The sequence below is a fragment of the Oncorhynchus kisutch genome, linkage group LG30 (assembly GCF_002021735.2).
Source record: "Oncorhynchus kisutch isolate 150728-3 linkage group LG30, Okis_V2, whole genome shotgun sequence".
Taxonomy (NCBI): Eukaryota; Metazoa; Chordata; class Actinopteri; order Salmoniformes; family Salmonidae; genus Oncorhynchus; species Oncorhynchus kisutch.
Window position 1 is genome coordinate 21105701 of NC_034203.2, and position 15430 is coordinate 21121130.

The window sequence follows — 15430 nt, forward strand, 5'->3', positions numbered from 1 at the left end:
GATAGATTTCCATTTCCATACATGAGGAGTGGAGGCAGAGGAGAGGCGAGGAGAGGCGGCCCCATCGGCCAAGGCCACTAGGGACCAGCAGCTCTGGCAGCTAGTCCCAATCTCACACACATCCACTCAGGGCCCCTCACGGTTCCTGACAGCCCCCATCATCTGCCTAATGCTACATCTTAAACAGCCTCCTCCATTTTACATGCACTCAAGTCTCATTTTGTGCAAAATGAAACGCTATCATTAAAGGGAGATTTACTACAAATTGCCACAAATTCGCCATGTCACTTCCAATGATCTGTGTGCCGATGTAGCGCTGCTGCCTCGCCCGGCAACGGTGTCAGAGCAGGAAGAATGGGACAGCGGAGTGTGGAGAGAGAGACGGAGGGAGGGAAAGAGAGGGACAGAGAGCAGGAGAGGGAGGGTGGGGGAGAGAGAGGGAGAAGGAGAGAGAGGGGGATGGAGAGAGGGAGAGAAAGAGAAAGGAAAAGAGAGAGAGAAAAATAACAGATATAGAGAGAGGGATGGAAGAAAAAGGGGGGGGACTTCCCTGCTGTTCTTTAATGATATATGGATGGGTCTGATGTCCTCATAGCCTTCAAATCCAGAATCTGTGCTTTGTATGGGGTTCCACAGGTTATAGGCCCATTGTGGCAGAGCAGAATGGGGTTTACACAGAAGTAGAGCTCACCATCCATCTTGAAAGTACATTTCAGCTATACAGTGTGAGGCATTATTGAAATTCTGAAAAGCTAACTGACGAGTTTGCTAATTACCTGACGTTGTTTGTTTTTTTCACGGACGCGAAAAGATTAAAGCTCCAACATGGTCTGAACGAAGATTCATCTTCTGACGGAAATCATTTCTCCCACTAAGTCCAGCAGTGATTGCATTGGAGCTAAACAGAACTTGGACTGGCCGCCAGGAGCAAGGACATTCGGCACAAGACACTTCCTCTTTCTTTCTCTCAATCCCCCTCCCCCCTATCTCCTCCTCCTCTATGAAGAACTCTCATTCCCTTCCCCCATTTTCCTTAAATCAAAACTAAACGGCGGTGCGTTGCCGGGGTACAACCAGGCATAATTCACGTGGCAACAGCAATGGGGTTAATGGGGCCGGTGCAGGCGAGGCTAAATCACTGGGCCGTGACACTCAGCAGTGTCCGTCCCTGACAAACTAGGAAGGATGACGCCATTTCTTTAAATAACCGCTGCCATCAACCACCCGGGCCCTCCAGGCAGGCTCCTCGTGTCCGTGTCTGCAACGGAGGGGTAGGAGAGTGGGGAGGGAGGAGGGTTGGACCCGGAGGGGAGGGCGGCCCACTGCCCTTTATTCATTATTAAATGATAACTCCTCACTGCGGCATGATGGATAACGCTCAGTCTGGAGAGGAGTGAAGAGGAGCAAACGTCCCCCTCCTCCCCCTCTACCCTCTCACCGTTACCCGCCCCTCAGCACACACACTGAGAGAGCACAGTGGGGAACATGCCATGGGCCTTTTGGGCTGGCTCTGGTACTATGTGTTACACATGTACTGCAGCAGGCGACAGGGATCATTCAGTCAGATAGGGGAGGAGAAAATGTGCTTTGATTTCAATGAGTAGTGAGTGGAGTAAGGCTCCTCGTGGCAGTGGGTTAATGGGTGGTGCTATAAAGCAGGGTGGGTAGGGAGCACTTGGTCACGGGATCAAGGTGAAATATGATTTCAAATGGCTGCCTCCTATCGCAAGGGTTAATGGTTTGATTTATCCCATTGTAAAACTGGGGCTGCAGCTCAAATGGTACCATATTCCCTATATCAGGGATGGGTAACTGGTGGCCCGCGGGCCCCATGATTTCCAAAGACCAAAGACCAAAGACCATATATTGTATATATAGAGGGGGGGGGGGGGGACTTTTGAGAGTTAGAATAGTAGAATACACAAGGTGCAATTTTGAAATGTGGTTGTGCACCAGCAGTTTTTCTCGTGTGATGTCAGTCACTGACAGTCACTCAATTAGCCCATGTGAGCAAATATTTTATTTATTGTAAGTTAGTCTTGCGGCCAGTTATCTAAACTTGTAATAATCATAGTCGAATTACTGAATGGGGGGGGCAACATTTATTTTGTTAGTCACTCTTAGTCAGATATTAAAAACAGAAAACATTTCTCTCCACCCTATGGAAACAATGTGTACAACTGCAGGAAATGAACTCTAAAACTTCAAATGTCACTTAGGCTCTTGCCAGCTCTGACTGCATGTGTGGGTATAGATGTGGGTACGAAGACCAGGCGAAACACTGCATCCCCCCATGATAAATTGAGATTTTTTTTTGTGGCCCCATCTCTGCCCTATATAGTGCTCTACTTTTAACCAGAGCCCTTCTGGTCTTGGTCAAAAGTACATTCGTGCACTATATAGTGAATAGGGTGCCATTTTGGACACAGTCCAGGTTGACTATTGAAGGGAACCGAATCTCTCTGCTTTCTCCAGCTGAAGCGTCCACAGTCAGAAAGAAAGTAATTGATACTGTAAGTCTACCTCCAGATCTCTCTTATCTAATACCTTACCATGGATAAGCTCTGTCAAGAACCAGAGAGATTTATGAACATCTGTCAGTGTGTTCTGCAGTTGATTTGTTTTCCTGGCTGGCCAAGTCCCCCCAAAGCCCAGGTATCACTGCAGTATTAGCGGAAATACCAGGGGCTGGAGGGGGGCTAGGGTCTCTCCAAAAGCTCTTCTTCCAAAGCTGACAACTAAAGCATACTCCCTGACCCTGTCAATTGTACCCTCAGTAGAGAGATAGACTACAGGGCTTCTATGTGGTTCTTGTTGTGTATGATATAGAACTGAGAATAGACTCCCTACTGTGTGCTGTAACAGACGTGGGGGTACAGGTATCAGTCTGATGAGGGGGTCAGCTGTATCCTCCCAGAAATCTGTTATGGGCGAAGGGGTCAATAACGTGTGGTGGGTGAGGGGTGGACATGGGGTGTACCTGAGGTGCATGTGGGTGAGGGGTGGACATGGGGTGTACCTGAGGTGCATGTGGGTGAGGGGTGGACAGGGGGTGTACCTGAGGTGCATATGGGTGAGGGGTGGACAGGGGGTGTACCTGAGGTGCATGTGGGTGAGGGGTGGACAGGGGGTGTACCTGAGGTGCATGTGGGTGAGGGGTGGACAGGGGATGTACCTGAGGTGCATATGGGTGAGGGGTGGACAGGGGGTGTACCTGAGGTGCATGTGGGTGAGGGGTGGACATGGGGTGTACCTGAGGTGCATATGGGTGAGGGGTGGACAGGGGGTGTACCTGAGGTGCATGTGGGTGAGGGGTGGACATGGGGTGTACCTTAGGTGCATATGGGTGAGGGGTGGACAGGGGGTGTACCTGAGGTGCATATGGGTGAGGGGTGGACAGGGGGTGTACCTGAGGTGCATATGGGTGAGGGGTGGATATGGGGTGTACCTGAGGTGCATATGGGTGAGGGATGGACATGGGGTGTACCTGAGGTGCATATGGGTGAGGGGTGGACATGGGGTGTACCTGAGGTGCATATGGGTGAGGGGTGGACAGGGGGTGTACCTGAGGTGCATGTGGGTGAGGGGTGGACATGGGGTGTACCTGAGGTGCATGTGGGTGAGGGGTGGACATGGGGTGTACCTGAGGTGCACGTGGTTGAGGGGTGGACAGGGGGTGTACCTGAGGTGCATGTGGGTGAGGGGTGGACATGGGGTGTACCTGAGGTGCATGTGCGTGAGGGGTGGACAGGGGGTGTACCTGAGGTGCATGTGGGTGAGGGGTGGACAGGGGGTGTACCTGAGGTGCATGTGGGTGAGGGGTGGACAGGGGGTGTACCTGAGGTGCATGTGGGTGAGGGGTGGACATGGGGTGTACCTGAGGTGCATATGGGTGAGGGGTGGACAGGGGGTGTACCTGAGGTGCATGTGGGTGAGGGGTGGACATGGGGTGTACCTGAGGTGCATGTGGTTGAGGGGTGGACAGGGGGTGTACCTGAGGTGCATGTGGGTGAGAGGTGGACATGGGGTGTACCTGAGGTGCATGTGGGTGAGGGGTGGATGGGGGGTGTACCTGAGGTTCATGTGGGTGAGGGGTGGACAGGGGGTGTACCTGAGGTGCATGTGGGTGAGGGGTGGACAGGGGGTGTACCTGAGGTGCATGTGGGTGAGGCGCTCCATCTCCTGCTCCATGTGGTCCTGCAGTTCTCCTGGACGCAGCAACACCTGGCAGATAGGACAGATGGGGGCCTGGCTGTCATACAGAGACACCTTCCTCTTACCTGCAGAGGTGAAGAGAACGAGAGAAACAGAGAGAGAGAGAGAGAGAGACAGGGGAGAGAGAGAGAGAGAGAGAGAGAGAGAGAGAGAGAGAGAGAGAGAGCGAGAGAGAGAGAGAGAGAGGAGGAAAGAGAGCGAGAGAGAGTTATCAAGGGCAGCTAGGGTGAGATCAATCCACAGGGCTGTGTCCCTCTGGCCGGAGGGAGGGAGAGGGAGTGAGAGAGAGAGGGGGCAGCAGGATTAAGTGCCTCAGAGTTCACTTCCCTGAGAATTGCTGGACCCTATCGCCTGTCTCCAGTTACCTCATTAACACTGACGAAGTAAGCGACTGATTGAGCCCTGCAACACTCCATAGATCACATTCTGCCTCTACATCATTTCAACCGTATCAGAGAAAGACATACTGTACACACATTCATGCCTGGTTTTACTTTGACCCAAAACACAGTGGAGTCAAATAAGGGCTTGAAGAACATATACTCTTAGAAAAAGGGTTCCAAAAGTGTTCTTTGGCTGTCCCTGTAGGAGAACCCTTTTTGGTTCCAGGTAGAATTGTTTTGGGTTCTATGTAGAACCCTCTGTGGAAAGGGTTCTACATGGAATTCAAAAGGGTTCTACCTGGAACCAAAAATAGTTATTCAAAGGGTTCTCCTATGGGGACAGCTGACGAACCCTTTTAGGTTCTAGATAGCACCTTTTTTTAAGAACATACAGTATAAGATGTAATGAGCCAGTTCACTGTCTCTGTGTGTGTGTGTGTGTGTGTGTGTGTGTGTGTGTGTGTGTGTGTGTGTGTGTGTGTGTGTGTGTGTGTGTGTGTGTGTGTGTGTCAGGAAACAGGAGTGTATTATGATTTCCATGTGTGTGTACGTGTATGCGTCTAGGTATAGAGGAGACGGCTGGGCTAAAAGAGTCCCAAATGGTACCCTATGTCGTAAATTGTACACTTATTTTGACCATGTACCTGGTCAAAAGAAGTGCAGTATATAGAGAATAGTGTGCCATTTGGGATGCATCCTCTGTCTCTTTGCTGTTTTGGATCCCGAGCCGTCCAATCAGACAGGTCTATTCTTAGACCATGAACAATGGGCCTACACTGACACAGGATATCCTGTTGGGACGGGCTGTCAGGGCGACAACTGTGCAGGTAGAGGCAGGCGGGCGGGCGGCGGATGGTAGACACTGTCTGCCCTGACATCAGGAACACAGTCAGTGGGACACTCTTATACTTATCTGCCCCTATGACACCAAGTCTGAACGCGGTGACACAGTTTCACTGAGAAAAACAGCGACATGGCTTCTGTGTCTGAGATTACAGAACAGCTACAGCCAGACAAATAACATTCCTAAGGTATTTATTTATTCACTATTCACCACGCACACACACACACACACACACACATACACACACACACACACACACACTTGACTCTGAGGACCCTTCATGATAATGGCCCCAAAAGCTGTCCTCAACAACTGTCTCGTCCATTGTGTAAATGCAGCTGAACAGGGCTATTACAGGGAGGTAACCTAGGAACAGGGCAGCGGAGCTGGGCTATAACGTCTGTAGTCTTAAACACTCTCTGCTCTGTGCTCAGTATAAATCCTTAAGCCCAGAACCTCTGTGTCCTTGACATCTGAGAGCAGTGTTGTATCATGAATACAGTCACAGGTGATGTTCAACCTATTTACCTGTGACTCTCTTCATGATACAGCACTGCCTCGCATGCCTTATTGCTTTTCTACATTTTTTTAGCAATATATTAAAATAACAATGAATTACATATTTTCATTCAAATTTTATTTTGATAAGTCAATTCATACAATTTCATTATTTCACTAGAAGATATAGCCCAGACAAAATATGTTTGTTAGTTCATTTGGTCATGTTGCTTCAGCCAGTCATGAAATATTTTAACATAGTTGCTATGCAAAAGCATTTGTCGTCCGTTCTAAAAAGAATGTTTGCTATGCAGGCTGGATAGCATTCTTGCGACTTGCTAGCTAGCTAGCTCAGCTAACTCATTCACGTCTAACATTGAACCTGGAATGACAGTTCACGAGCTGCATTTCCCTTTGTTGTAGCTTTTATTCTATTGGCATTTACTTGGACATTACCATGATAATGACGTTAATGCATGATTTCGATTGGCTCAGAAAAAGTTGTCTTGTCTGTGCACCCTTTACTCTATGTATGGCACAGAGATGAAAATTCAAAAGTGAAACATTGTTTCCGAGGTCGAACAGGCAGATGGCAGTCTTATATCTACCCCTGCTGTACCAAACTAAATGCTAGGATTATATTAACCCCTGCTGTACCAAACTAAATGCTAGGATTATATTAACCCCTGCTGTACCAAACTAAATGCTAGGATTATATTAACCCCTGCTGTACCAAACTAAATGCTAGGATTATATTAACCCCTGCTGTACCAAACTAAATGCTAGGATTATATTAACCCCTGCTGTACCAAACTAAATGCTAGGATTATATTAACCCCTGCTGTACCAAACTAAATGCTAGGATTATATTAACCCCTGCTGTACCAAACTAAATGCTAGGATTATATTAACCCCTGCTGTACCAAACTAAATGCTAGGATTATATTAACCCCTGCTGTACCAAACTAAATGCTAGGATTATATTAACCCCTGCTGTACCAAACTAAATGCTAGGATTATATTAACCCCTGCTGTACCAAACTAAATGCTAGGATTATATTAACCCCTGTTGTACCAAACTAAATGCTAGGATTATATTAACCCCTGCTGTACCAAACTAAATGCTAGGATTATATTAACCCCTGCTGTACCAAACTAAATGCTAGGATTATATTAACCCCTGCTGTACCAAACTAAATGCTAGATTTACATTAACCCCCACTGTACCAAACTAAATGCTAGGATTATATTAACCCCTGCTGTACCAAACTAAATGCTAGGATTATATTAACCCCTGCTGTACCAAACTAAATGCTAGGATTATATTAACCCCTGCTGTACCAAACTAAATGCTAGGATTATATTAACCCCTGCTGTACCAAACTAAATGCTAGGATTATATTAACCCCTGCTGTACCAAACTAAATGCTAGGATTATATTAACCCCTGCTGTACCAAACTAAATGCTAGGATTATATTAACCCCTGCTGTACCAAACTAAATGCTAGGATTATATTAACCCCTGCTGTACCAAACTAAATGCTAGGATTATATTAACCCCTGCTGTACCAAACTAAATGCTAGGATTATATTAACCCCTGTTGTACCAAACTAAATGCTAGGATTATATTAACCCCTGCTGTACCAAACTAAATGCTAGGATTATATTAACCCCTGCTGTACCAAACTAAATGCTAGGATTATATTAACCCCTGCTGTACCAAACTAAATGCTAGATTTACATTAACCCCCACTGTACCAAACTAAATGCTAGGATTATATTAACCCCTGCTGTACCAAACTAAATGCTAGGATTATATTAACCCCTGCTGTACCAAACTAAATGCTAGGATTATATTAACCCCTGCTGTACCAAACTAAATGCTAGGATTATATTAACCCCTGCTGTACCAAACTAAATGCTAGACTTACATTAACCCCCACTGTACCAAACTAAATACTAGGATTATATTAACCCCTGCTGTACCAAACTAAATGCTAGACTTACATTAACCCCCACTGTACCAAACTAAATGCTAGACTTACATTAACCCCCACTGTACCAAACTAAATGCTAGGATTATATTAACCCCTGCTGTACCAAACTAAATGCTAGATTTACTTTAACCCCCACTGTACCAAACTAAATGCTCGATTTTCTTTAACCCCCACTGTACCAAACTAAATGCTTGATTTTCTTTAACCCCCACTGTACCAAACTAAATGCTAGGATTATATTAACCCCTGCTGTACCAAACTAAATGCTAGGATTATATTAACCCCTGCTGTACCAAACTAAATGCTAGGATTATATTAACCCCTGCTGTAAATGCTAGGATTATATTAACCCCTGCTGTACCAAACTAAATGCTAGGATTATATTAACCCCTGCTGTACCAAACTAAATGCTAGGATTATATTAACCCCTGCTGTACCAAACTAAATGCTAGGATTATATTAACCCCTGCTGTACCAAACTAAATGCTAGACTTACATTAACCCCCACTGTACCAAACTAAATACTAGGATTATATTAACCCCTGCTGTACCAAACTAAATGCTAGACTTACATTAACCCCCACTGTACCAAACTAAATGCTAGGATTATATTAACCCCTGCTGTACCAAACTAAATGCTAGATTTACCTTAACCCCCACTGTACCAAACTAAATGCTAGGATTATATTAACCCCCATTGTACCAAACTAAATGCTAGATTTACTTTAACCCCCACTGTACCAAACTAAATGCTCGATTTTCTTTAACCCCCACTGTACCAAACGAAATGCTAGGATTATATTAACCCCTGCTGTACCAAACTAAATGCTAGACTTACCTTAACCCCCACTGTACCAAATGAAATGCTAGGATTATATTAACCCCTGCTGTACCAAACTAAATGGTAGACTTACCTTAACCCCCACTGTACCAAACTAAATGCTAGTATTATATTAACACCCACTGTACCAAACTCAATTCTAGGATTATATTAACCCCTGCTGTACCAAACTAACTGCTAGGATTATATTAAACCCCACTGTACCAAACTAAATGCTAGGCTGGCTGCAAGGGGAAATAATGTTTCAGTTGGTATAAATACAAGAGATGATTCAGACAGCAACATGAACATGATATTCTTATGGAGGCGCGGGATCATTTTCAGATGGAAATGTTAGCAGGCATAGGTGTGTCTGTGATGGCCAATACAGCACGGCTTGGACCGATGCTCTGTCTAGTGATGTGCTGCTACATTGTTTGAGCTGGTGATGGATCAGTCTCACTTCCCTCTGTAAAAAACACACATAAACACAGAGCAGAGAAGCATACTGCTGCAGGGGCCCTCCAGGGGCCCATATCCCTGCCCAGATATTGGCCTGTCACAACTATTTCCTGCAAGAGTACAGATTCATCAGTAAGTAGTTAGCAGGGTCAATGTTAGTATGCACCACCACCCCATCCCCCTCAACCCTCCAGTCGCACACTCACTTGCAAACATGCAGAAACACACACACGCATATGCACCCACACACACACACACCCTATCTCTGCGGCTCTCAGCCTACCCCCCTCCTCTGCACCTGGGTCCCAGTCAAGCGTGCCGGCGCATACTCAACTCCTATTCCCCAGCACTACTACTTAACAGCCCCACACTCTGGACACTATAAGTGACTTTGAAAAATAGGTAATCGATTACAATTCTACGTGTCTCTGTTTCTCTCAGCTCCCTCCCTCTCTCGCCCGCTGCATCCCTGCACATCTATTTCCAATTTTCTGCCCCTACCTTCTGTTTATTTTCCCTCGCTCTGCTCGTCCTCCATCTATTTATTTATTTATATCCTTTCTCTTTCTTTCCTCTTCCTTTCTTCCTTTCGTCCATTCTTTGTCTCTCTTTATTTTTCTATCACTTTCTCCTTTCATCTCCTGTGGTCTTTGTACCTGTCTCGCTCCTCTTTTCCCACCTGTCTCCTGTCTTCGCTCAGCAGTGGTCAGCTTTATTGCCCTGACAAGATAATTTGAGTGTGCCAAAGCAATCACCGTCCGCAAGAGTAAACAAAGAAAGATCCAATCCAATTCTGTTGCTGATAAAGTGCTTTCAATTCTGTGGGCAAACGTATTGAGAAAACACAGGAATCCCTGGACGTTATTGTCCATGGTTGATTTAGACTTTTTGGTAGATGGGCTTTTTATATTGTTTTAAATGTGCATTTTGCTCATTGTAAATAACCTACCTTTTTTGTGTGCTTACTGTAGGCCTTCAGTTCTGTGACAATTGTACAAGTGACAATGTTACATCAAGGGCCATATTGTCAGTCAGCGTAGATTTCTCATGGTTGTCCAGATTTTTTTAAACAAAATGTTAAATATGGTACAAATACCAATAGATTTCTGTGTACACCAGAGGAGAACAGCTATTCTTCTGGTGCTGTTTGTGTGGGTAGGGGTAGACAGACTATGTGTTGGTCTAGAGTCCCTGTCTGTCTGAGGACAATGGGAGTGTGTGGCCCATCGCCTCTCCAGTCAGTTCCTTTAATTCATCCCTACACAATCAATGGGTTTTGTAATGGAGTCCTGATCACTGCAACGAGAACCTGTCGGCCCCTTAACCACCTCCGTGTCACCTGTCATGCCCCAACGCACACAAATGCACGCACATATGCACTCACAGACACAGACGCGCACACACATACACACATCCTTACAATGTCTAGCTCTGGCTTAGAAAGGAGAGAGCTGATTGCTCTCCGCAGCACGTAGTGTGGTGTGGGTAGACAGAGAAAGAGACATGGCTCCCTGAAGGCGGCAAGCAGGCAGGCAGCAGGCAGGGCTCTGCCGGTGGGCAGGACAGACTGCAGGGCCCCAGCCTCACAGCACTGACTACCATGTTAACACTCCAGGAAAAGACAGAATTTGTTAATTGTATAAGTTCTGCCAAATCTTCGGGACAGTCAATACAACTGAATTGCCAGACTGGTTGTGCATTTTACAAGTAAGAAAACATGTACGTAAGATTGAATGTCACATTAGTTTATGGCATATAACAGTGAACTGTGTTCGTTTTTTCTTCCCACAGAGGCATGATGGGAATAGATGCTCCAGGGATTAGGGTTAGTAGTGTGACTGCCTGGCTGTAGTGACTCTGTCTGGGGACTGTGTGGTGAGAAACTCCTCTCCTCTCTGTGAGTTGAGAGCGGGCCGGGCTGGGCAGGTGAGAGTTTGGCCCTAGCTGTGCTGTCATTTCACCAGAGAGCCAGAGAGAGAGACACACACAGAGAGAGAGCAGCCAGTCTAATGAAAACAAGCTGATGGGAGAGCTACCGGAGCAGAATCAAGAAGGGGACCATGATCTACAGCATCCTGGCGAATGACTTGGTTTGGAAGAAGGACAAAAGGAAGGCGAGACCTGGGAAACCTCGCTGCTCTTTCACCTCCCAGCTGTGGTCACCATCTGTTAAGGTACATAGAAAACATTTCAGATAATAACTATTTGCATTTGCACACAAAATAACCTGAAGTTAGTTTTAGTTTCCCTAACACTGATATTTTTCTCTTTGTCTTCCTAGGGTTACCTTGGTGGAAGCTGACAATCTTCTCCAGTTGGAGCATTCTGATTCTCTGTGTTCTAAGTCGGAGGGGGACCAGCTTGCGGTAGGCTATACCTTACAAAAGTGTTGTAAGGTACATATCTCCCATTTATAGCACTGCAACAATCCATCAAGGTTTCTCACTGTAAAGTGTAACCTGTGTGTTTGATTATTTACGTCTCTGTCTCCTACCCTGTTCCCTTTAACTCTGCTCCTGTTCTCCAGGAGCTGGGGGTTTCTGCCCAACACCCAGACGTGGATCCATCTGACGTTCTCCATTACCAACAACCCTTCAACTTTTCATTACATCTTCTACAGCTACTGTTATTGTCATGTTGTCATTATCTGCTAAGAAAGTTTTCTTGCTCTAACATACTGGGCACATCATATGTGAGATACACCGATGAACTAAAAACAGGAGCACTGCCAACACAAAGAGAGCAGCAGTGCCTGCAGTCTCCCTCTTCAAGTCCCCCTTCTGAGACAGGCTGCCTGTTGAGAACAAGGGACAGGCAGAACCTCCCACCCACACAGCAACCACCTCCTCTATATTCCACACGCCAGAATTCTGTATTTTAGTTTAGAGTGTACAAAGAAATCTGAAAATATATTGACACAACTGTACCAAAAAAACATTTATATATTAAAATCTTAAATATCGCCAGGTTGGTTTTCACAGCTGTTTCACAAGGTGTTCATTATTGTCAGTTGTAAGGTTTCCTTTGATGGTATTTATTTGTTCGACATTATTCATTGTTGCATCCTAGGACCTACAACATATATATATATATATATATATATATATATATATATATATATATATATATATATATATTTAATATATATATATATATATATTTAACCACAAGGGTGTACTAATGAGCTATGCAAGATTTTTTTAAATGAATCACAAGAGAGGACTAGTGAAATGATATTATTTCAGTGTAGACGAGGGAAGGGCAAGGTAAAATAAAAACACATGCCAGCCAGACGAGCCAGTGTATGAATCAAAAGGATTTACATCTGAATGGACTGCAAAACAGCTGACGTTGTGATCTGTAAGGTAAGTAACTTCAATGTGTCAAGCAGAATACACGTTTTCTTTGCCATTTCTGAAACCTAGCAACGTTTAAGACATGGATTTCATGTTCTAATGTTAACAAGGTTCCCAAAAGTAGTTAGAAGTAATGTTTTCATTTTATTAGCTAAACAAAACTAGCTTAAACAGCTAAATTGTTGTGGAAATCAGCCTTGTTTGCATAGTGATGATGAAAAGAACATCATTTAGGCTGTAATGGTCTCCAAAATTCTAACCAATAGGTCATCACACAGTTAATAAAACAATGGACGCAAATAGTTTATTGAATCCCATTGTGACGCAGAGGGGGACACTTTTTGGCCGGGGGACTTTATTTGGCATGACAGGCCCATCTGTCAACCTGGTGACAGATGAAACATCCACCTTGGAGCAGGAGGTGACTACTCTCTCTTTTTCTTTCTCTCTTTCAATCAATCTCTCCCCCTGTACCAACTGTGGCTGGCTCTGCTTGGCCCTGCTCCAGACTACACCCCCAAAAATATCTCTCCTGTTATTGCTGCATTTTAGAGAATGACCCAAGGCACTCTCTAAGGCTCCCTTCACAAATCTCACACCTCTCCTGATACACATTGGTTTCAAATATCGTATTTCCCTGTCCAATCTCAGCTCCGGACAACAGAGCATCTCTCACCCCCTTGTGGTAATCTTTCAATCTCACCTATGATGTCACATGTCCAAAGTTTTCCTGATCTGTCACAGGGATCCTCAATAATGGCCCAGTGGCCATTGCGTGTGTATGTGTGTCTGTGTGTTGGGCTGGGCCTAATGCTTTTCCTATAGACAGGCCCATTATGTGTGGCTGTGTGTGTGTGGCTACATCCTCCCAGCCTGGTGTCCACGTCCTCCCCAGAGAGGATTGACTAAAGGCAGACAGCCTGTGATTAATCATGGGCCAGGAGGACCAGTGAAACAGAGAGAGAGCAGTCACAGATAGACAGCGACAGAGGCAGGCAGACCCCCCACTTCACTTCACAGTAGTGGTCCTTCCCTCTCTGCACAGCCACACCTGGGTACTGGTGCTGCTTCCCCTTTCTGTCTATTGGTCGATTCTCTCTCTCTTTCTCCTCTGATGCTATACTGCCTCATCTACCCGTTTCCTCCCCTTTCTCTGCCTTTATCCCCATCTCTCTACCCCTCGTTCTCTTGTCAGTTTCTAGTTCTCTCTCTATCCATGTCTCTTACCCTCTCTCATTCTCAACCCCCCTTCTTTCTCTCTCTGTCGCTCTCTCCCTCAGGGCAGTGAGTGATGGGAATTGGTCGACAGAGAGATAAATCCTGGGGATGGAGGGGGTCTTGCACGCGACACTTGTCAGCGCGTTAAAGATGATTAATGCGGGATGCCCCCCTCCGCCGGACCCCTCGGCTCTGTTTAATCTGTGGGAGCGAAGGCGACGCAGAGGCAGACAGGGAGAGAGGGAACGAGGGAGGAGGAGGAGGAAGAGGGGGGCAATAACAAGGAAATAGGCCTGACAGAACTTTTTAGTGCTGAGATTCCTCACTAAAATGCCATGTGACCAGGGGAAGGAAGGATGGAAAGGGCTGCTGCTTCCACCCGCTGTGGCCTGACAGTTCTGATTGAGTGCTGGCCTGATCTCTTCTAATGCGCCAAGATGGATCATCTCATCTTCTCCTCTCTTCCCACCCTCCCTCACTGCCTGGCCCCCAATCTCTCCTTTTAATCTCTGCCACTGTTTACCTTTATCAGGCCACTCCACTTAACCAGCCCGAGTCCTCTCCACTCGTCTCCTAGACACAGCTAATGACAGACATAGGCTGCATCCCAAATGGCACCGTATTCCCTATATAGTGCACTACTTTTAATCAGAGCCCTATGGGTCCTGGTCAAAAGTGGTGCACTAAATAGGGAATAGTGTTCCATTTGGGACGCAGTCAGACACGCTCACCTGACTCCGTCCTCCAGCACAACACGCCAGCCAGGCAAACTGTAATTATCTAAAGTATTCCCATCACTTAACCCCTTTCCTTAAAATCAATGATAAGAGGCGTTATGAGAAATCGAGACAACCGATTAGACGACAGATGGTGAAATGAGAGCATGTTTCTACGGAAGACTGCAGCCTGATGGAGAGAGAGGGAGAGAGAGAGAGAGAGAGAGAGAGAAAGAGCGAGAGAGAGAGAGAGAGAGAGAGAGAGAGAGAGAAGAGAGCAGGAGGAGATGAGATTGGGGGTGATTTTCCTGTTGCGTTTCACCACATCCATGTAGCTGATTCTAAACCCTGTCATGCTCCGATGCTTGTCTTATCAGAGCTGCCAAACGGCTGCACAGCCCCCATCATGTCACATGGCCATGGCTAGGGTGCCAGTAAGGGAGTGTGAATTTGGCTGAGCGGGCGGCTCAGGCTACATTGGTGCGTGGCCATGTATAACTGCAGGCAGAGCTGTGGAGCTCTGCCTGATAGTTCTTACATGTTGTTTTATACGCCACTCTTTAAGAGGAGAAGCAGACTGCTGATCCAAGGCTGCAGTTAGCTGCTATAGCTGGAAGAGGGCCACTGCCACAACTATGATAGTTGAGACGTGTAAGCTGCCTGTCTCCTAACTCGTTTGCCCTTTCACAACGTTTCACAATGCAACAGCATGGCTCGACTTTACTGAACTGCTTCCAAATGCATAGAGAATCTATACGCCTTACATATCTGTGTCCATAACAATGAAGAGATTGTGTGCTATATCAATTATTTGCTAAAATAGGAAGCCAGTTTTAGTAATTGTAATGTGTGTGTGTGTGTGTGTGTGTGTGTGTGTGTGTGTGTGTGTGTGTGTGTGTGTGTGTGTGTGTGTGTGTGTG

General features: G+C 46.0%; 1 protein-coding gene across 8 annotated transcripts in view; it reads right to left on the reverse strand.

Annotated features, from left to right (window-relative positions):
* rnf220a (ring finger protein 220a) overlaps positions 1 to 15430 on the reverse strand; it is a 160350-nt gene that overhangs the window by 39817 nt on the left and 105103 nt on the right. For all 8 annotated transcript variants that reach the window (XM_031809927.1, XM_031809925.1, XM_031809926.1 and 5 more), the window contains exon 3: positions 4151 to 4280. In XM_031809927.1, the coding sequence (XP_031665787.1) occupies positions 4151 to 4280 (130 nt within the window). The remainder of the gene's footprint in view (positions 1 to 4150; positions 4281 to 15430) is intronic.